Source organism: Netta rufina (assembly GCF_964035555.1).
Source record: "Netta rufina genome assembly, chromosome: 1".
NCBI lineage: Eukaryota > Metazoa > Chordata > Aves > Anseriformes > Anatidae > Netta > Netta rufina.
In genome coordinates, this window is record NC_140123.1 from 144357391 (window position 1) to 144381116 (window position 23726).

Here is a 23726-nt window from a genome sequence, read left to right on the forward strand (position 1 = left end):
TTTTCTTTCCCTCCAAGTCTTTAAGTTATAAACATAGATACTTGTTTGGATTTAATATTTATATATATATTTAGATGAACATCTTTCTACAATCACAGAAGATACCTCGTACCTAAATGGAAATTTCAAAATACCACAGATTTTTCTTTTCTCTCAGTATAACTTGGAAACTTTCTTTGTTGTTCAATATTTTTTTCATTCTCTGGATTTGAAGATTAGTACTTTGATTTTTAAGCTTGCCTTTCCAAAAGCTTATGAGTACCAGATGTTTGACAGGTTGATAAACATTCTACTCCAAAAGGAATGGCTAATGTTTTTGTATTCACCAGAATCTTATAGTTTGTTTAAAAACATACATACATACATATATCAAATGAAAAATATTTTAGACAATGGCTTAAAATTGCACATAGTAATGCATATTCATTTGAATTAGAAATATCTCAAATGAAAAGGTTTTTTTTATTATTTTTATTTTTATAGAAGCATGAAAGTTCAGAGTTCTTTTCCTCCTTTGCTAAACCATCAAATTATTTCACCCAATACAGGGAATTTCAGGGAATTTTTGGCACTTAGAAATGAAATGGTGGATGACTAAATGCTTAGAATTAAACTAAAAATCTAAGTATGATCATTTTTATCAGTCTTCCTTTTCAATGCTGTGGGATTTTTTAGCAGTGAAAAGGAAGATGAGGAGGGCCAGCAAGGGAAGATGTGCCACTCTGGGGAACTTCTGCACTGTCTTTACATTGCTGAGCAACTGGTTTCAAGCTAGAATTGGTTTTCTGTAGGCTTTGCTTCTTTTTAGGTGCAATAGAGAGGACTGCACTTTTGTTGTTGTGGGAGATGTCAGAGTTGCCTTTAAGAAGAGAGCTGATTACCTCAGCCCACACTGCACGTAAATACACTGATAAAATCCTGCAATGTGTATGGGGCTGTCAAAGGCAAAGGACCCGTGAGTCCTTCCAAGGCTGGTGCAGCAGTGCCAGGTCGGTGGTGGAAGTGTTTCAGGCAACAACAGGTTGCCACGTGCTCCAAAATGGCATCCCTAAACACAGTTCAAGGACTGTGTGGCTGAATGTACTATAGTTTAGGCATCTCAGAGTTTAAAGTGATTGTGTGAATAGCTAGATGTCCAATTTTTAAAATTAAATGCTTTTTGAATAAAGGAGAACATGTAACACAGAGAGGAGTTGAGTCTCTCCTGCAGTTTCTGCTCCTTCCATCAATATTTTTGAACACTACTGAGACACCAAGGTACTTTAGAATATCCATGCCTGAGTGACTTCACATCTGGTAAAAATTTAGATATGAAGTAATCTTTGGAACACTTGTAATTAATAGATCAGCCTATATTAACCTGAGATCTATTTGTACCATGATATACCAACATTGCTAATGGTAATTCGTAATAAATCTATGGTTACTAGCACACCTGCTACTAAACAGCTTTCTTTCCATGAAATACATTGTTTATTGTCATAAGTTATTTGGGAAAGGTGTAACATTTCCTGTTTCACACCTGCCATAAAAAGTGAGCAGTTGAGTCTTCAACAGAGAAAGCTGCACTTGCGTTTTCTGTGCAGACATTTCTTTGCAGCTGCAGGCAATGCCTGGTATTTAACTTTATATTTTCTGTAGTACCTATTTCAATAAGGCTGATAAATGGCAGGTTTTCATGACTCAAGTTTTAGTATTATGAATGTTCTTTGTCTTGTCTAATTCAGGTTGAATATGAAGGCTTAAAGCATGAGATTAAACGATTTGAGGAGGAGACAGTGTTGCTTAACAGTCAGCTAGAAGACGCCATCCGGCTGAAGGAGATAGCTGAGCATCAGCTGGAGGAAGCCTTGGAAACTTTAAAAAATGAAAGGGAGCAAAAGAACAATCTGAGAAAGGAACTCTCCCAGTATATCAACCTCAATGATAGTATGTATAATAACCATATTAATATATCAGTAGATGGATTAAAGTTTGCAGAGGATGCGAGTGAGCCCAACAATGATGACAAAATGAACGGACATATCCATGGGCCTCTTGTGAAACTCAATGGTGACTACCGAACTCCCACGGGTAGGAAAGGAGAATCTCTGCACCCTGTCTCTGACCTCTTCAGTGAGCTCAACATATCAGAAATACAGAAACTGAAGCAGCAACTCATGCAGGTAAGAGTTCAATTTAATGTCCTAAAACTTGTGGGCACACATCATATGGACCCAGGTGCCAGTTTTTGCATTGACCTCAATTTCCCCCAATGTTGTTCTTGACCATGTACATGTATTTCTACTTTGGTGTTTCTCCATATTCAGATTTTGCCAGAAATAACCTTAGAGGACAGAATAACTGTCTGTGCAGAGTCAGCATCATCTGAGCTGATGTTTACTGGGAAGAGTAGAAAGGGACTTAGTTACTGTAGTTGCAGGTGGCTAGATTCTCTTTTCCTGGTTTAATAATGGGAAATATTACTGAGGTTGCAAGTAGAATAACGTCCTCTTCAGTATGACCAAAGTTATCCTGGAAAAAAGTGAAATACAGGTAGATTTAATTATGATCCTTGCAAGTCAGAGGTTTTTTTTTGCCATTAAACTTAGCATGCAATCAGGAGAGAACAAAAGGGGAAAAGCATTCCTCTTAATACCTGTGCACTCACAGAGCATCTGAGGTGTCACGCAATGGCCTTGTCCATGTGGGCAGTGCCAGCAGATGCGTAGGTGAGTGCATGTTGATCATTTATTTTCAATTTATCCAGGCTCAGCCCAGACATAACCAGAATAGGAGCTTGGGGTGTGATACAAATTAAAACTCAAGCTGATGGCCCAGAGCTGACATTATCTTAGAAAGGAGTACAGTGCAACACAGTGAAGGGGTCCCTCTGTCCAAGCTTTTGAGCATCAGCTCTGCCAAAAGAGCCTGAAAGGTTTTGGCACCCTCAGAGAAACATCCAGCATTTTCTAGCTGTGGGATGACAAAGAGGGTCTCTCCTAAAGAAAGATCTGCTTACAACATGAAAGATGATTTGGAGGTAAAGTTGAGCAAACTCAATTTTCAGCTCCTGCTGGATAACAATAAAATCCCCATGAGTTTGTCCTGTATTTGCTGCAGTGTTGTTTTATTTATTTAATTGTCAAACTCACCGTGGGAAGTTTTGATCTGAGCTACGACAAGGAAAATTTTAATGGCATCTAGTGCGGTTTACTTTGATGCAGAATATACATATTTTAACCAGAAAAGCTTGAAATTTGGAATTTTATTTCTGTGAAAAATTCTGGTAGAGACTCTTCCAGTATTAAAATAGAAACAGCATGTATATTTTGCTTCTACATACATATTATATGCAAGTTGTGATTTTATTCAGAAATACAATGTTAAGAAAAAATACCTGGTTTCAGAAAAACGTGCTTTGATATGTTCATATTTTAATATACAGTTTAACTATTTTCAAGCATAATTTACAATGAAGAGTATGCAATAAAAATATGAAGCGAAAGCTGTTGGGAAATTAAAAAACAAGGTTGTTTGGCTAAGTCTTTTCTTGATTATATTAAGTATTAAGCTTGTTGAATCAGCAGGCTTCTACTTGAAAGATACTGTAAATGTGTTTATAATCTCTGATTTTAACATTACTTACTTCTTTTACACTCCTTAAACAAAGAGTCAGCTTTCTGACAGTCACTACCTGCTAGCTGCCCATCTTAGGACTGTAGAAGGACCCTAGAAGATAAATCTAACCATTTTTTGGTCACAGTGGCTTCTTTGGGCTCCAGCAGCTCATGGAAATAGCCTCCATTTTTGTTCAGTATTCTAGTGATGTTAAAAGGTTTGAAAAAGGGAGACTGTCCCTAGCTGGAAACCTCATTTCTTTAGATACTGGGAAGGCTTACTACAAACTGCTGATGTGTCCTCTTTTTAAAGCAATCATCTTCTCTGTTTCATTGTATCAGTGCACCCTGGGTCACACGAATTAACTGTGAAAAATTCCATCAAAAGTTTTTCCTCATGGTAAGAGGGAGATTTAATTGGGTTCAAACTGACAAAAGGTAATTCTTCAGTGAAATTGGTTTTTTTCTCCTCAGCAGTGTCTTTGCCATGTGTTGTTCATACAGTCATGTCTCAGTATTTGGTACATACTCCTCTTCTTTACTCAGAAGAAGTTTATACCATGACAGAGTGCTGAAAGAACCGACCCTCTCCTTGGGAAGCATTGTTGTCTATAGGACAGTGGGCTTCTTCTTTGAGAGAATCAAATTAAGATTTGCCATTTTGTGCATGTGTGTGGCAAGTTCTCATAGTCTTCTCTCTCAAAAAGAAGCCTGGACCAAAAAAGTTAGCATGACAGATAAAGATCGTTTTGCAACTTTGCAAATTCTAAAGAGGCTGATTCTCCATGATCTGTGCTGGTCCCTAGAAGAGATTCAATTGCAAGTGAAAACTTTCCATCTTTTAAATCCACTAGATAATAAATGTTTTGATGAAAATTCTCATATTCCATTTGCTCCAGGTTCTGCTTTCACTTTTCTTATCCAGTGGGAAGAATTATCCATCCCAGTTTTAAAGCCTAGGACTCCTCTCTTCCTGGTGCTTTCCCAAGGCCAACATTATAAAACTTAGATTAAGCTTGCTTTTAAAAAAGAAAAAGTGTCAATCAGCCCAGATTCTGACACTCCTCCAGTTGCCTGTTACTCTCTGACAAAAATGATGTGTCTAAGATTCAACGTTCTTGAAGTGAGTTCTCCTTTTTGTTTATTCCAGTCTCACCGGGAATTGGTCACTGATATTCTCTCTTTTTTTTTTTTTTTTTTTTTTTTTTTTTTTTTTTTTTAAAGTTAAATAGCAATGCTATAATTGGCTTCCATAACTGCAAACTATAAAACAAATTGGAAAGGAAAACTTCTCAAACTGAAATCTTTGAAATGAAGGATACACTTCAAAATGGGTACAAATACTTTTGTATTGCTTTTATTTTCACTTTAAGATAATGACAAGGATCCTTTCCACAGCTACTAATTTCATCATAAAAACAAAACAAAACCAAACAAAAACAGATGGAAGAAGAGCAGCCTATTCCCAAACATTTGTTCTGTGTGGAAAAAAGATTATTGTCTAGAACAATAAATGTAACTACTGTCCTTAGAAACAGCAGAGTTGTTAATATTCAGAAGGTGCACTGTGGGCTCAGTTGGGGCTTCATTTTTTATCCCTGGAAGTAGGAGCATGTATTTATCTTCAGGCAGAAGTGGATTAATGTCATCCATTATTACTGAACTAGAATGAGTAAAATTCAGTAGATCCGTGTATTTCATTTTACTTACTGTACAAGATGGTGTATGGGCTTTAAATTTGCATGTTTTCTCTGGAAACAATCCTTCCTATTTTAAAGAAGTGTTTGTTTCCAGTCCCCATTTATGTTTAGCAGAAAAATTATTGTAAATGATCCCTATTAGCTCTGTTGCAGTTTTTCTTCATTATAGAATATGACAGCTGAGGTCAATAATCTGGTAGGACTCTGTCTGATAAATTTAAGCAGACACTGAAACACAGTGCTTCTTTAGCACCAAGTTTTTTTGTTTGTTTTTGTTTTTAATGTAAGAAAGAACTCTTTGGCTGTTAATTTTTACAGTGGTGGAATCCACTGTTAATTGCCTGCTTTCATGTGAACATACCCACCCACACATGTGGACACATATGCTTTAAAAAGCCAACTGTCTTTGCTGCGTGCATCATTATCCATGCTTCTTCTTACCATAAGGTGAGACAGTCCTTTAAATTACCAGAAGCTCACATGTATCTCTCCTTACCAGGCTGAAGGAATAAATACCTCCATTAGCTGGTGAGGATAATGTAATTAACACTTCAGCCTGCTGTGCCAGGTGGTAGCAACTAGAATTCAGCTGAGAGCTGCCAGGGAGAGCAGACCTCAGGCAGGCTACTCAGTGGAAAATTCATAGGGAAGATAATGAAAATGCTTTTGCTGGTAGCTCTGTGTTGGTCCCCAGGATAGGCCTGGCAGGGAAATCTGCACAGAGCCATCACTGTTTAAGAAGGTGACTCGGCAGGAGGGAGGACTGTGCTGTTTTGCATTTTCTCTCGGTAAACCAGATGCTCAGCAAGAGTGGGATGACACCAGTGGTGAGCTGCAGGACAGGCTAAAGGCAGACTGGCATGGCAACTCAGGAACAGCTGTACCAGTGTACTTATTGCATTCAGCTGTCCTCTTCTGCATTACAGCACAGGCTATGTAGTGCCTAAATGGCGCTTCCTATATTTAAGGAGACAGATTTTTCGTGGGTCATAAAATAATGATGATGCTTTTTTTTTTTTTTCTTCTGGAGTCATCAGTCACCTGCACACAAGAAAACTAGGACGACTATTTAAATATTTTTAACGTGGCTTCTATTTTTAATCTTACGGTCTTTGCCTGCGATCGATTGCAAGTTATAATTGAGGCAATGTTTTGAAAGCTTTTCTGTAAAGCCAGGGGATCATCATATGCCTTAGTAACCTTAGTATTTTTGAGCAGCAGCTACTGCTCAGAAGCCCCATTATGAGATAACAAGAGTCTGAACCACTGTTTCAAACATTTTGTGAGACAACATTAATAAGCTCAAAGTCTCTAAAAGGCTTTTCTTTTCCATCAGTGAGTTTCATGGTGGCTGCTTTGACTCTTCCAAACACTACCTGGGGAGATGCTGATAGGGAAGGCAATGCTTTTTTGAAGGGTCTTTCAGAACTGACAGCTTTGAATTCTCTGAATTAGTAATTCAGTCATGCACAATGGAAGTGTGGAACATGATGTCTTCGCACGTCTAAATACTGGGCTGAGATACTGCAGCAGAGTAAGAGCAGTCAGCCTGATAGGCTCCAGATCCTACTGCAAAGGCCACGAGAGTGAGAATCATGCCATGCCCCTGTGCCTTCCTCTGCTTTCCAATTCACAGCTCAGAACAGGATGAAGGCAAAGAAGAAAAAGTTGGAACATTACACTAAAATTTGAAATGAGAATCATTCAGGTGTGTTATGAGCAGTGAATATCTGAGCAGATATTTCTTGTTCGCTTGAAGATGCTGTGCTTTAAAACTTCAAGAAGAGTCCTCTAGGTCTTCTTCCACTTTTCAACATCCACATTTCTCTGTGGTTATTCAGAAAGGAACTTAATAGGTCAGAACCAGTGGTTTGTTAATTATACTGCAAATTCCACTTTTTCTGCATTATCCTTAAAAGGATGGATTTTGCTTTCCTTGAAGTGCTGGGGAATGGGGCTTCCTAGAAGCTTCATGTGTTCAGGCTCCTGATCTGCGTTGTATTCACACATGGTGGGTTATTTGATGTAATCTCTGGAAATGTACACAGCCATTTGTTTACTGTATTTGCATTCAGTAATCAAGCCCTCCTTTATGAAAATTTGCAACAGTCCAAAGATATAAATAAAAATTGTGGAGGATGGTAAAGCTATTCACAGAAAATGTGAATTTAAACTCCACTGGGAGATGTGTATGTATCAGTGTAACATGTTATAGTTGACAGTGATGCAGTTATGCCTATTAAAATTCAGGGAACATATGTCTTGATAAATCCAGTATTATCACGCTAGCTGACTATGCACTTAGGGCTTGGGCACTAATTCTTCCGTGGGCAATGTGTGAGATACTGCATATGGCAGCAGAAGCTGGGACTTCATAATCCTCTACAAGTTACTCGTATCTCTTTGATTTAATTTCATTGCTTAGGGATATATGGGTCGAGTCTTTTGGAAGCCCTCAGGTTGCATATGCAGAGTGGGGGAATGGAAGTGATGAACATGATTGGCTGAGTTTGGCGTTCAGCAGAAAAGCATGGGTAGGATCAGATGCCAGGTGTCTAACTTTGACTCTGTTGCAGGTGGAGAGAGAGAAGGCAATTCTCCTGGCCAACCTGCAAGAGTCTCAGACGCAGCTGGAGCACACAAAGGGAGCCCTGACCGAGCAACATGAGCGAGTCCACAGGCTCACGGAACACGTCAATGCCATGAGGGGGATGCAAAGCAACAAGGAGCTAAAAGCAGAGCATGACTGTGAGAAGGGCCGAGATCCCAGCGAGGAAGCACATGACTATGAAGTGGACATCAATGGCTTGGAGATTCTAGAATGTAAATACAAAGTAGCTGTTACAGAGGTGATAGACCTTAAAGCAGAAATCAAAGCCTTAAAGGAGAAATATAATAAACATGTGGAAAACTACACTGAAGAGAAGGCCAAGTATGAGAGCAGAATCCAGACATATGATGAACAGGTGACAACCCTGGAGAAGTCGACCAAGGAAAGCCAGGAAAAAATGGTCCACATGGAAAAGGAATTACAAAGGATGACAAGCATAGCGAATGAAAACCACAATACCCTCAACACCGCCCAGGATGAGCTAGTGACGTTTAGTGAAGAACTGGCTCAGCTCTACCATCATGTCTGCCTGTGCAACAACGAGACACCAAACAGGGTTATGTTGGACTATTACAGGCAAAGCAGAGTCACCCGCAGTGGCAGCCTGAAAGGACCAGATGACCCTCGAGGTCTCCTTTCCCCACGACTTGCCAGAAGGGGAATGGCATCGCCCGTAGAAGCCAGGACCCCAACCGAGCAGGTGACAAAAGAGGCCATGGAGCCTGGCAAGGAGCAGAGCCCAACTAAAACACCTACAATTTCCCCTGTCATCACAGCCCCTCCTTCCTCCCCTGTCTCCGATACCAGTGACATTCGCAAAGAGCCGATGAACATCTACAACCTCAATGCCATAATAAGGGACCAAATCAAGCACTTGCAGAAGGCTGTAGACCGGTCGCTGCAGCTGTCGCGCCAGCGTGCTGCAGCTCGGGAGCTGGCACCCATGATTGACAAAGACAAGGAGGCCTTAATGGAAGAGATACTGAAGCTGAAATCCCTCCTGAGTACCAAGCGGGAGCAGATAGCAACCCTGAGAGCAGTGCTGAAAGCCAACAAGCAGGTAAGGTACCAAAAAGGGAGCCGGCTAGGAGTGCCTGTTATTTACACAGGTCACTTGCAAGCTTATCCATCAGTATTTCAGGGGGAGAGATTTTACTGAGCCTCTCAATCACAGTGATGGCAGGCCTTTCTTATCTACCACCCTACCTCCTCTCTAAGCTCTCCATCTCTGCTTTTTTCCAGCACCCATCTTAAACAAGGGCTCAGGCAGCAGAGAGAGTGAGGGAAAAGCAGAGGAGAGAGATGGGGAGGGATCCACTACAGTCAAGCACTGCAGCAACTTTAAGGAAATTAAATTAAAAAACAGAAAGCTAAAGCACACCTCTTGAAGAGAATGGCAGGTGTAAGAGTGCAAGCGGTCACCTTGGATTGTATAGAGCAGGGCATTTTTGTGATAAAACACCAAGTGAAATGCTGGGTTATTTTATTTACAGGTAATTGGATTTAAAATAAATAAATAAATATATATATATTATTCTTATAACTTCTCCTGCTATTGTAACATTTTTTATCCTTTAGAATATAAAATTTTTGGTTTGTTTTTAAGAAAAGGGACAACATCATTATATGATAAAGCAACCTGAAACAGTAACTGCATTTTTTTTTGAGACAGATTAATTATAAAGTTATATTTTACAAGAGTTAAAATTTTCAAGTGAGTATTTTGAAAAATTAAACAGCTTAAACAATCAGAATTGTACAGAATACTGAGTTGGAAGTGGCCCACAAGGATCACTGAGTCCAACTCCTGGCTCCATAAAGGACTACTCAAAAAACAAACGATGTGTCTGAGTGCGCTGTCCAATGCTTCCTGAACTCTGGCAGGCTCGGTGCCACAACCACTGTCCTGGGGAGCCTGTCCCAGTGCCCGACCACCCTCTGGGTGCAGAACCTTTCCCTAACCCCCAGCCTGACCCTCCCCTGTCCCAGCTCCATGCCATTCCCTCGGGTCCTGTCGCTGTCCCCAGAGAGCAGAGCTCAGCGCCTGCCCCTCTGCTCCCCTCGTGAGTGAGCTGCAGGCCGCCATGAGGCCTCCCCTCAGCCTGCTCTGCTCTGGGCTGGGCAAACCAAGGGACCTCAGCCCCTCATACTTCTTGCCTTCCAGACCCTTCACCATTTTTGTAGCCGTACTTTGGACACTAATAGTTTTATGACCTTCTTATATTTTGATGCCCCAGACTGTAAACTGTACTCAGCATGAGCCCTCGAAAGCTCAGAGCAGAGTGGGACAATCCTTTCCTTAACCAGCTATCAGTGCCTGATGCACCCCATGGTGTTTTTGGCCCTCCTGGCTGTCAGGGCACACTGCTTACTCACATTCAATGCCATCAACCACACCATCAGATCCCTTTTTGCAGGGGTGCTCTCTAGCCTCTCATCCCCCAGTCTGTACGTATACCCAGGATTGCCCCTTCCCAAGTGCAGAATCTGGCACTTGCTCTTGTTAAACTTCATATTGTTGGTGATTGCCCAGCTCTCTAGTTTGTCCAGATCTCTCTGTAAGGCCTCTCTACCCTTGATGGAGTCAGAAGCTCCGCTCAATTTAGTATCATCTGGAAACTTACTCAGTACATCTTCTAGTTCTACATTTAACTCATTCATGAAAACATTAGAGAGAACTGGCCCCAAAATGGAGCCCTGTGGAATCCCACTAGTGACCGGCCACCAGTCTCATGTAACCCCATTTACTTACAACTCTTCAAGCCTGATCCATCAGCCAATTGTTCACCTATTACATTATGTTTTTATCTAGCTGTATGCTGGACATTTTGTCCAGAAGGATACTGTGAGAAACAGTATCAAAAGCTTTACTGGAATCCAAAAAGATTACATAACTGGCTTCCCTTGGTCAACTAGATGGGTGACCTTGTCATAAAAGGAAATTAAGTTCATTAAACAGGACCTTACCCTCATGAACCCACCTTGGCTATGGCCAGTGACCACATTGTCCTTCAGGTGTTTTTCAATAACTACCAGAATAATTTTCTCCATAATTTTGCCAGGCAGCGAAGTGAAACTGACAGGCCTGTAATTATCAGGGTCTTACCATCAAATCATCAAACCCACTTTATTTTTGATGTTATACTGATGTAAATAGGCTGAGAATTGCAGCATTCTATATTAAATGCCAAAAGAGGACCGCATAATGGTGTGTTTTTCAAGAATACTCACAATATTTTTGCATGGTATATCCTCCCAAACCCCTTGTATCTGATAGATTCTGGGTCTGCAAATATTTTAAGAAGTTAAATTTGAACATGCAAACAATTCTATTTATTTCAGATAGTCCTCTTATGCACAGAATTACATGTGAATGCAAGACTCTGCAGGGACAGAGTATCCAGATTGCCCAGGACTTTTCTCATCTTAAAGATGTGTAGTATAAACCACATGGGGGCATAAATCCTGGTTAATAGCTTGGGATCCTATTCTCTGATGATAATGATAGGATTTCAGTATTAAAATTCCCAGAAGTTGATGAATCTGAAGTTAAAGTTTGAAAATTAATTGATGATTGGATCTGTAACTGTATCTCTGGGTACTGGGGATTTTTAAATTGCATCTATATATCAGTATATATTGAGTCATTTATACCATGCACGCCCCTCCCCCCCCATACAACACATGTTAAATATTAATTGGAGTAAGTAAGTACTATCCTTAGCTAAGTAATAATAGCTCTGAGCAATTACATGAGGATTTTCCATGTAATTAAGATGTAATTGAAGTACATCTTTAGATACCAAAACAAAGATTATTTTTTTTTCACAGTAGACCTATCATTTATTTTAATCTAGCTCAATCTTTCTAAAGATTTTTTTTTTCTTTAAATTACTGTCAGAATTAACACATCATCCTGAAGTGTGCTCACTGAAATAGGAAAGATAGATTTACTGAGTAAGAAGGTGCTATCAGCTAAACTTTTCTTTGTTGGGTAACAGCATAAATGTCTGTAGCTATTCAACTGGGTATCAACTCTTGTAATGCAAACCAAATACCAATATCCTCAAACTTTCAAGTTAAAAGGTGTAATAATATAAAAGGGGTGAAGAAATTTAAAGTTAGAGAGATGGGGGTTGAGTTAATTGTGGTGTAGCAGTACTGCCATTCTGTCACTCTGGCGATGAGTGTATCCCAAGGACAAAAAGCAGCCAAAAACACACCTCATGTTCAGAAAACATAAGTCAAGATTCATCCCCTTGAGTTCTTCCTCTCCAAAATAATAAGTTTCTAAGCAGCAAAAGGTTGGGGATATTTTCCTCTCTGGGTTCAATTTAGATAAGCCTACAGAGGACATCTGAATCAGTTTTTTTCATTTTCTCTAAAACCACAAAAGTTTGTATTGCAATTTATTAAAAACATCCCTTGAGACCTAATGAAGCTGATGTTGACATGCAGTGATGTCTTTTCATCCTGTACATCGTACTGTGAGATACTTAAGGTGATTTTTATTTTTTATTTTTTGAACAATTTTGGAAGGCAAAATTAGCACAATCGAATGCACTGGAAAAAAATTTACAAGATCTGGCCTTTCTAGAGCATCCCAACATTCAAATCCTGGGGGCAGATCAGCAGCCGGGCCCTGGGTATTTGGGGCTGGATTTCAGTAATGGAGTTACACCCTTTATTGGGGAAGCACTGGTGCTATCTAGTGACCACCAGAAGTATTGCAACATTCCATTTAAAATGTTCGGCTTTCCTGGCCATACATTTCTTTGCAGTGTGCTAACATCCCCTGTTATCCAGGTACAGGGACAGACAGCTGTCAAAAACAAAAACAAAAACAAAAACAAACAAAACAAAACAAAACAAAACAAAAAACAGACAAAAGAAAAGGCAAAAAAAAAAAAGAACAAACTTGAACTGTGTTCACTTCTCCTACCAGGAAATTACCTGACTACAGGAAATTACCTGACTGCAGGAAAGCACTGAAGGAATCTCTGTTTCTTGCTCCTGTTGCAATGGTCTGGGCACTCTGGCAGTGCAGTTACAGCTTTTAAATCTCTAACAACATGCAATAAATTTGTTTGAACCTGATAAGCTATTGCCTAGCTTTCTGCATTTGACAATCTCTGATGCTAAAGTCTTTCTTTTTAATCTAGCTGTGTTTTCTTTAGTAACATTTTCACATCAGCATTTTAGCATTAGGCTGGGCCGGAAATAGAAGACACTAAACATTGTAAGATAGAAAAGAGGACATGATTTGCTCTGAGAAGCCACAAACCTAAGACCAGGGAAATTGATTATTAAACAAATCAATGGCTCAAGATAGCAAGTCACAACATATATCTTGCTAGCTTGCTTGCTTACTTCAGCTTGATTTATGTATCTGTTTATTTGTAGCTGTAATTACTGTGTCAGCACCAGTTTCATACAGCAAAACCAAGTAGCATTAGGATTAACAGGAAGCATAAATTGTGAAGTAATATCAAGTTAATGATATAATAACTTTTAGGGCCAGTTCAGTAATGGTTTTGATTTTGGTTTCTAATAGCTTACAGAGAGCAAACATGCCTGTATGGGTAATTTATTATCCTGAAATTGTGACTGAAATATGATCAGTCATTCTTGTAGGTAAATAATTGAATGGGAAGGAGCTGTATGAGTAAGGAAGACTTTCACATCCATATTGTTGGCAATAACTATGCTGTCTGCAGCTTCCATAACTGAGATATCGGTAAAAGTCCTTCAGATAACTGGGCTGGGTAACACCACATGTGCAGCACCTGATCTATAAACAAAAGCTCAGTTGTTATATAGACAGTGCAGTGGAATTTGTACACTGAAACTGGGTGGACAGATTCATTATCATGTGTGATTTCTGCACTAAAATGGCAAGCTGCTGTTCTCCTTTCTTGTACTTACCACTGCAGGACTTAATATTCTTTCAGCAATATTTTGGTTTTACTTGGTTTGCTTCTTCTACTCTTAATAGAAAGTAAATGAGATATAAAGTCTTCCTGAAATGTGAAATCTATATAGAGAAAATGAGCTATGTTCATGGATTTCAGGAGGGCAACCTTTAGGAAGCTGGATTTGAGCATGCATCTCTTCTGTAAGGATAAGGAAAGGCATGAAAAGGACTTTATTAGTTCTGGCAGCACCTTGGGTATGTGTTCACCTCAACTCCTGAAGGCCCAAACGCTGCAACTGTATTCTGGGGGAACAGGTATGGTGAGCTCGGTGTGCCCTAGCTCTCTTCCTTAATGGTGTATCACACTGGCAGGAGTCCACTTGTTGGAGCTCTTTGCTCCCTCCCTAGATTATCCTAGGTTATCCCCAGGGCTGGTTCCAGGCACAGTCACACACATGGTTCAGTGGGCACAGTTTTGGAGATTGGTAATGAGAAAGAACAAACAAATGATTTAGGCTATAGCTTCTGCTGGAGGAAGAACAGCATGAAGTTGTGTCTTCAGTCTGCCTTATTCCTGGGTATGGTACTCACAGCACAGCCTAGCAGTGCAGCAGAGGTAACCAGACACATGGATACTCTGCAAGAGGGGATCCAACCACCCTTTGTACCCTCAGCCATGCTCCCCATCATGCATCCTGTCTCCAAGGTGCTTCAGGCTCATTTTCTGCCTGTTCAGCTCCCTAGATCAGCTGGTGGTAAGCACAGAAGAAAACCATCCGGTGTGCAAAGGTTAGGGATGGGGAAAGGCTGGGTGATTATTCTTTCAGTGGCAGCTAGCCAATATAGATTGATTTAGCTGCATTGTAAAACAGCATCCTCAGAGCCAGGGAGTCTGACAGCAGTCGGCCTCAGTCAGCATCCAGGTCCCAAACTGATGAGCTCTGGGTAACCTGAGCATCCGCATAGACTGCTGCACGCAGGCTCTTACACAGATTGATTTAGCAAGCTGAACATCACATTAAAGCAATGCCCTTCTGCTCCACTGGCTGTGGTTGCCTGTCTGCACATTTGTAGCAGAAGCATCCCCTGATTTCTACTTTCTACTTTGTCTTGCCTACTAAAAACACATTTTGCTCAGTTTTGCTTTGCTGATCTGTACATTTGCTCGTGATTCTTCACTTAGGAGAATTTCGGAAGGGAGACCCTGGGCAGCCTGCAAAGAAGCATGTTGAAAAGCTTGTTAGGCATATATAAAGAACCTATTAAAATGGTTAACAATGAGAAACGACTGTTGAGGTCCTTGTTGTTTTATGATAAAATACATATTTTGTTATATTCTGCATATTTTAAATTTTTATTACAATAAAATTATATTAAGGCATTAGTGATGGAAAAACATACTTTCTCATGGTTCTACCATAACTGGAAAATAAATTTCAACTGCAGCTACATGAAAGCTACTGGGTATAAAATTGTTGATTGTCTATGGGAAAAATAGAAGTAATTAATTAGTGTTATCCTTTCCCACTTCAGAATACCAATATTATGTTTTTCTAAATCATTCAGAGAAAAGGCAATAATAAAGTGTTGCCTTGTCTTGAGCTGTAACACTTAATGCTTTCTAGCACACTTCTCTGGTAATGCAAAATGGCCAGAGCAAACAGGTCAGTTGAACTGCAGGCACTGAAACTTTGTTTTGCTAGATCAGCACAACCAGCCAGAACATGAATATTGAGTTTCTGCACGGGAGGTGATCTTCATGAATTTCTGCAGAATGACATTTTCCCCTTTGGTTTCTGTTGAGACAGAGAATTTTGGTTATGAAGAATAACTGGAGGGGCAAGAGGAAAGGGCATTGATTGCAGTTAACTAGCTCTAGTCCTTGCACACAGTTCCCCTGTTGTGTAAAATCTTACAGGGAATATGTATGTTTCCAATACTGAAACAATTAATTTATTTTTTATAAGCCTACCATTAAGTTGCACAGCACATATCTTTAACTCATTTTTATTCCTAAACAAAGGAAAAATCTTGAATAGGTGAATTCTGTATTTGAACTGCCATAGTTAAGGGACAGTAGTCTGGCCTTCTCTTGCAGAACAAAGACATCTGAATTCCTGCTTTAGGCCAAAGCAGAACTCAGTTTGAGCAACAGAGCCTAGCTCTGCTCTCATAAATCACTTCTGTCTCATTAGTGACCTGAAAATTCTTAAATTAATCTGATTTAATAATACCTGTTAAGAAGGAATTTGTCTGCTGACTCACTACATTCTAGATTTGTTTTAAAAAATATATATTTGTTAAACATAATTAATCTTTCTTCTCCATGTTAATTTATGTGTTAATTTTTGCTCATGGCTGGAAACACAGAAAGCTGATGATTTCTGTTTTCTTCTTGCTAAGGCGTAGGATGGTACCATCCTACGTTATAACAAAGCATATGTCATCAAGGCTTCTACAAACCCTAAGTGGCTTTTGTTTTGTTTTATTTTACAATGTGTTGCTGATAATTTCAAGTTTGACATGAAACAATAAATATTTAAAATTTCAGGAAGTTATTAGCATTTTTTTTAATTTTCTCAATGTAAACTAGTGTGAAAGTAGAGAAAACTTTATTGCTGGATATATAATTGAAAAAAAAAAGGAATTTTTATTTTAGTGTGGCCATTTGTAACTGCTGTTTCCCCAGGTACAAATTAATAGAGTTGTGTTTTAGTAGGAGATGTTAATAATGTCCTTTTCTTAAGAGGCATTGTTAGTGACAAGATTCAGAAAACTGAGTTTAAAATCAGTTTCCAAGTATTTGGTCATTAGCATCCCTTTGCTGGCATCTTTGAAATAATGTTTTCCACAATTCTTTCCCCTTATGATGGTTCACAAACCCACAAGATCAACAGGGAAAACTCATTGCTGATATGAAATGCTACAACTTATTCTGCACTAAGTGAAGTGAAAAAATAATACCCGCCCCCCTCCACTCTAGGTAAATTCAAAAGGAAACATTTTTTCTTCAGGTAATTCAATGGCAATAATTTAAAATGTCTCATAGCAGTAGTGTAAAGCCCCTATAAAGTACGTATTTTGAATAAATTCAAAATGATACTACATTTCATAACTAAAACAGAAGATTCAACTCTTGTAAATATAAGACAAATGTAATTACTAAAATGTAGTTAGATAGTCAGGAAAGTGAAGAACTCTAGTGGAGGTAATGGACAAAATAAAGAAAGAAGGAAGCACAGAAATAAAGAAATAGGTGGCTACAAAGCCTTGCTTTCCTTTTAAGTGAAAATTGTAATTTACGCTTTCTTTGTTCTTTTTTTGTAGTAATTAAAGCTGACAGAATAATGTAGCTCAACAGTATGTATTGCCAGTGTTCAGACATGAAAACCAGCTGTCACACCCTAGCAATCACCTCATGCAAGGAAAGCCATGGCAGAAAGCATGAGGAAAACCAAGTCAGTTCAGCCCTCAGATACCAAGGCTGAGTCTAATGTGCCGTGTGTCCCATTTGCAACGTGGTCAGAGATGCACCTTGTTTCTCAAGGATGTGGTAGCAAATCCTTAAGCTGTAGTAACTTGCTCATTTGCCTGAGCCCTCAACATGCAGCTGAACCATTTTGCACAGACATTTAAGGTGTTGAGTTGTAGCCAGCGCATTATAATTGGCTTTGTCCTTTCAACTGCTTTCTCCTTTTCCTTACTTTATGGTGGACAACTTAAAAGATGCCATTAAAGGGCACGGTTCAGGTCTAACCTTCTTTTGCTGTTTGAATGGAGAAGGAAACTTAAAGTAAAAGCAAGCATGGAATCTGAGTTGTTATCAGATATCTCTGTCATAAGCAAATATCCTTATCTGTGTTTTCAGACAGCTGAAGTGGCATTAGCCAATTTGAAGAATAAGTATGAAAATGAAAAAGCAATGGTGACTGAAACCATGACCAAGCTACGGAATGAACTTAAGGCTTTGAAGGAAGATGCAGCAACCTTCTCATCCTTGAGAGCAATGTTTGCAACCAGGTAAGGGAAATGATTTCACTGTCTGACTCAACACTGTAAAAGTAAATAAGTGTGCAAAGCGAGAACAGACATACCTGTGTATGTTCGGTACTTAGGAGGAGAGACAGAAATTATTTTCTGCAAGGTCAAGGGTTTGCTGGATGAAGGTGAACGAGTCTTGCAGTGCTTGCTGTGCAAAACTTGCAAGCTTTCAAGTGCTACTGGGATGCATGTCTTGGAAAATAATGCTGGAGAATAGCAATGTCAATACAACCTTGAGTAAAGTGTTATAAATGCCAATATCAGCCTTCAGTCCATTTGCATTTATAGGGCTTTTTTAAGTGAAAATCAAATAGGAGATTTATATGGCTGATATTCACATTCAGAAGTACACAGTGATTCTGTCACATAAAGCTGTCGTATGGTTAATGAAGATCTTCAGAATCTTACGGCTTCATTATCATGAGATTTATTACCTACCACTAGAAAAATCTATTTCATCAACCAGCCTGTGCTGTAATCCAGCACTAATAATTGTGAGGTCACTGCAATTTCACATTCCAACATGAATTCTTATTTTCTCCAGCTGTAATATCAAATTTATTAACTTCTACACAGGATAAAAGTTTCACTTACCTTCTGTAGCATAAGTCCTCCTGACAGGACAGTAATTAATCATTTCTCTTCTTTCCTTCTTCCATACATTCTTAAAAGAGCTTTTGGTTTTAGGTGCTTTTCAAAATGTTAGCTACAAGTATTTCGTTTTTGAAGATCCAGTGCTTCCATTAATAAATTCTTAACACTCAAATAAGCAAAGAAAACAGCAATCTTGGGACTTTTTTTTCTATTATTTCTTCCCCCTCCCTCTTCTCCCTGTTTGTGATCGAACACAATGAAGATTTCTTGCTTGTGCTTTCGTCCGTAAGTGATAAGACTTCTTCATGCCTTGTGCCTGTGTGCTCCCTGCACTATATAGGTGCCATCTCACCTCTTCCAGCATTCTTCAGTCTTTTGTTGCTTAGTCATGGTAGCAGCAGCAGCTGAGAGGTGGGAAGGATGGAGAAGGGGCCATTTCCATGCTGTGACTTTGGTGCTGTGTACAAATTCATCATAGGTTCATCGTTGGAAGAGTACGTGTAGTGCCATAATGGAAATGAAGAGCCAACTCATCAGGTGGTGTGAACCAAGGTAGCTCCATTCATTTCACTGCCATCTAGAGAATGCCTTCAGGAAAGCAAACTTCTGTGTGTGTTTTAGAAATGCACGTGTCAATCTTTGTTTACCGGCTCATTACTCTAGGAGGTAAATGAATGTACTAACTCTATAAGGCTACCTGGAGGGCTACTAACTCCTGAAGAGAGGTGTGGCATCACGAGCATAAAGCAAACAAGGGTCATGTGTGGAGTCTAAATCTCAGCCTGTGAGGTGAAACAAGTTTGCAAAGATTTGGAAGCTGATGCTTAAAGAGAATATTAGGTTGGTGTACTGAGTGCTCTTTACTGTATTCAGGCATCCCACATGCACACTTCTGCTGGATTTAAGGCATGCCCTACAGCCAGCGGGAGGCAGCAGCATCTTTTCTGCAAGAATTAAGCTTAAAGGGTGCCATTCATTTAGATGCCTATTATAGATATCTGGTGTAGGATGTAGTGAAACATGTCTCTTCTACAACTGTAAAAGGAATCTGTGTCACTTGCTGAGTTACCAATTTCCACTTTGTAAATGTCTAATATTAGTAGAGATAACCCCCACTCAGAGCATCGACTACTGTTGGTAAATGCCATGCAGTTGTGATTAAAAACTCACTGCAGGACCTATGGATGTATTCCTGCCCTTGAGGTCATACGTTTTGACCAGTATCTTGTAGAGACAGTGATTAAAAGTCACTCACTGCAACATCTTGCATATCAGTGGGCTTCTATAGATTTTTCTGTTGTAGAATATTGCTTTTCCTTCCCTACCCTGGAATCTAATGACCTTCATAATTAAATCAATTTTCCTAAACGTTCAAATCATTGACTCATTCTGTGTACTTCATTTGGAATAGCTTTTGCTTAATTGACAAAGAGACAATATACTATAAATGTCTGTTCAAGAAGAGAAACCTGTTTGGAAATAGAAGAATGCAAGATTCTCTATGCAGTAACATTTGATATGATAGCAACATTCAGCATTTATATATTTTTATATATATATATATATAAAATATATATAAATATTTAAATATAAAAATTTATATATTTTATATAAAAAATTATATATATATATAAATGCTGAATGTATATATACATATATATATATGTATATTTATATATATAGTCTTATGTTAAATAAAACAGTGATTTCCATGGTAATCCTGCATCACATGATACTATTGATTTTGTCCTATAGGGAGAATATCTCTCTAAAAGTAGAGTTGTTTCATAGGTCTCAAAATGATTTTACATGCTGCTTGATTGAGCAATATCCTTTTTCATAACCCATTCTTTTCTGTTCACTTGACTCTAAAATGGACGTTCATTCTGGTGCTGAATTGTATGGATCCTTCATCATATCCACTGCATAAAGCTCATGCCATGTTATAAGGAGAGTATAGCGGATGTGTTTCTAGTCTGAACAGTAAAGACAACAATTTTCTGCAAAGCTTCCCTATGCAGAAAGCAAGAGTCTTCCTTTTTTTTTTGTGATTTTCCCTTGACACTTGTGCGTCCTTCTATTCCTCAGTTCCTTTCTTCAGATCTCTTCTGCCGCTCAAAGTTCCTTCTGTCCGGCCTTATACCTCTTTCGCTCTTTTTATTTTCCTGGACTGTTTGTTTCCCAATCCAAAATCTCTGTGGTTCTGATCTCTACAGCTTCCTTCTTCCTTCTTCATTAGCCTCGATCCCTTTCTGAATTTAATTCAGACCTGCAAGAATATGTTCTTACCACAGTTCAAGCTCCTGTTTCCCCAAACACACTTCACAAAAGAAAAATAAAACAAAAGTATAAAAACTTTCTGTTATCAAACTCATGATACAGCTGCTTTTTTAAATCACTCAATTTTTACACCAACCCTTTTGGATCTTAAAACCACAAAAAATACACCACAGTTATAGGACAAAGAAATTCAATTTTTTAGACTCTTTTAATCATCTATCTGGAAAGTTTAGAGAGCTAGAGAAGGTCAGAATGTTGGAATTAACTGGAGTGATGAAATTTATCTGCCAGCTGTGAAGAACAGCTGATTGTTATACACCTTAACTGTTCATTTTCAGGCATCATAAATGTTTTGCTTTTTAAAACTCAGTGTCTTTATGTCTGTGGTAATGTTTTGGGGTAGACACCACTGATGAGGGCTCTTCCATGGTAGCACTTTTGTTGATATATTTTAATGGTGCATTAAGCCTGCTGCTGCAGCTTCTGCTGGAGAAGTCATCTTCTGTGGCTGCTTGTGAGTGGGATGCATGGAATGGGCAAAGTTTAAATTCCCACCTGATAGCAGGGCTATGTGGTGCCCGTCAGATTCACAGCTTCTGTCTACTTATTTACTGTGCTGCTTCTGATATTCCCAGAGCAGAAAATGGTGTGAGCCTTTCCTGCCCCTTCTGTTGCTGCCCCTTGCCCCAGCCCCGAGACACTGACATGGTGTGAGCTGTGGGGTGGTGATGCTGACAGCCAGTGCTCCTCTAGAGGGCAAATAAAAAACAAATTCTTTAAAACTCTAGTTTTTCCATCTAGAGTAGGGGTTGAGCTGAGAGGGGAAGGGATAAAATGTCTCGTGACGAAGGAGAGAAACAACTGTCTGTACAGAAGGATCCTGAAGGGATTCAGAAAGCTAATTTTACTGAGTCCCTGCATACTTTTATTTTCCTATGCTAAATAGATATTCAAAAGTAGAGAAATATTACTCAAGATATTGCCATACTCCAGACACTACATGTACTGATTTTATTCTCTACCCATCAAGATGTTTTCTTATGATTAATACTTAAAGAAAATTTGTGCTGAAGACATGGGTTAAGAAGTATGGACAGATCCCAGAGCTATCCTGGATGAGAAAACATTCATGAGCAGAAGAGAATTTTGCTTATGTGGTAGAGCCAGGATTTCTCACTGTCAATGTCACTGGGTTTAGCTCAAGCTCTACTATGATTTGTGTGACTGAAATTCTGCCTAGGCCTGACTTGGTATTTGGTTTGCATTCCTAGATGACAGAGAAATATGAAAAAATCCTACGTAAGCTTCTTGGATCACTTGATACAAAATAAACAGGCTTATGCATCTGTCTGCTTCCTTTCTGAGACAGGAGAAATAAGAAATATGTGAAAACTTGACACTGCATAAATCTTAAGACCAACATACAAGATAATTTACTAGTCACTTGCAGCTTACACCCATCATGAGACAAAGGAGAAACTGTGACAGAGCTCTGATGCAGGAGGATGTAACCTAACCTGTTATGAACTACTACTCTAGCACTTCTAGAAGATCCATTGAGAGCTCTGGTGTATCCTGGAGCCCTGCTTGTTCTGCAGTGGTCCACACCATGCCAGAAATCCTCTCTCTTAAGAGCTCTTAGCCTTTTTCTTCCTCTGTATGCTGTGAGACTTCACCAATGTTTATAAAATGTGTGGGTAAAAGGCAATATGAACATGTGTAAAGCTTTTTTAATTTTTTAATTGGAAACACCTTTCTTTTTATCCTTCACTTGCATATATCAGGCAATATTTCGTTACAGGACCATGTCTGCAGGCAGTGGCTACCTCCCACTACGTGGAATAACCTTCACTGCTGCAGACTTCAAGAAGATCTGAGGCTGTTAATTCAGCAGTTTCTAAAGTCAATTATGGCCTTCATTTGACTGATTTAGGCTTAACCTTTCTGAGCGCTATTTCTCAAAAAATATATGCACTTGAGCAACAAAACACAGAGACAATGGGCCATGTGTTCGTGCAAAATAATAGGAAACTTCGAGTTGTGGTGGAGGTCAGATGACTGGAACCACCCAAACACTGCAGTGAACTGCCAAGAATGCTGGATTGCTATTGTGGGGAGACTTCTAGGAAGGGCATATAGTTAGCGAGAACAGCTGGAAAATGTATTAATGAGATTGTTTTTGTTTTGAGTGTGAGGCCAGCTAACTGCATCTAGCATATCCACATTTCTAGGACTATCTTGTTATTGTTCATAGCAGGTAGTGAAAAGCATTTTTGCCTAAATCTGCTTTAGTGGTATCCACCCTCAGGAGGTTATGTTTCTTAACTGCTCAGTTATGCTCTTTTTACAAAGCAGATGTCTCGATACGAGAACATATTTAAAAGTCTGAGGAAAAAAAATAAAAAAATCTTCTAAAAAGAAAATTGGCTTATGGGCATACTAAAGCAAGACAGTTCATTCCTTTAATGGCACAGTGCTACAGGTGTTGCTGCAGATGTTACTTTTTAATTTTAATTTTTAATAGAAAGCATATTTGAAAAGAAGTCTCATCTAGACAAGAGGAGAGCAGGAGAGAAAAAGAGGGAGGTGGATACAGGATCCATCTGTTTACAAGAATGAGTCTTTAAAACCCTGATAACTCAGACATTTTCTATTTTAAATGAATTCATTTTAATTTCTAGAATGCTGGCTTATTCTAATGTCTCTATCAAAGAAACTAGCTAAGACATCAATAAACATCTCATAACTTGCAGTAGAAATAGGTGCAAGTTGAATTGAAGCCAACCAATAATTCAGAAATCTCTCTCTTCCTCAGGCCTAAAATACAGATACTTACGCTTTTTAAGGTCCTGTAGAGAAATATAATACTGAAACTGTAGCTGAAGCTATGGCTGGCTGAGTCATTTTGCTTCCAGTTAAAGTGCCTAAATTATTCAAAAGGAGAGTGCAATATATATATGTGTGTGTGTATGTGAGTGAAGAGTAAG

General features: G+C 39.0%; 1 protein-coding gene across 8 annotated transcripts in view; it reads left to right on the forward strand.

Annotated features, from left to right (window-relative positions):
- BICD1 (BICD cargo adaptor 1) overlaps window positions 1-23726 on the forward strand; it is a gene marked incomplete at both ends in the record, with an annotated part of 169178 nt that overhangs the window by 122766 nt on the left and 22686 nt on the right. For 5 of the 8 annotated variants that reach the window (XM_084306335.1, XM_084306337.1, XM_084306336.1 and 2 more), the window contains 3 exons: window positions 1728-2165; window positions 7876-8970; window positions 17693-17844. In XM_084306335.1, coding sequence (XP_084162461.1) covers window positions 1728-2165; window positions 7876-8970; window positions 17693-17844 — 1685 coding nt within the window. Of the gene's footprint in view, window positions 1-1694; window positions 2166-7875; window positions 8971-17692; window positions 17845-23726 lie in introns of all 8 variants that reach the window. The other 3 variants (XM_084306339.1, XM_084306342.1, XM_084306341.1) reach the window with 3 other exon arrangements.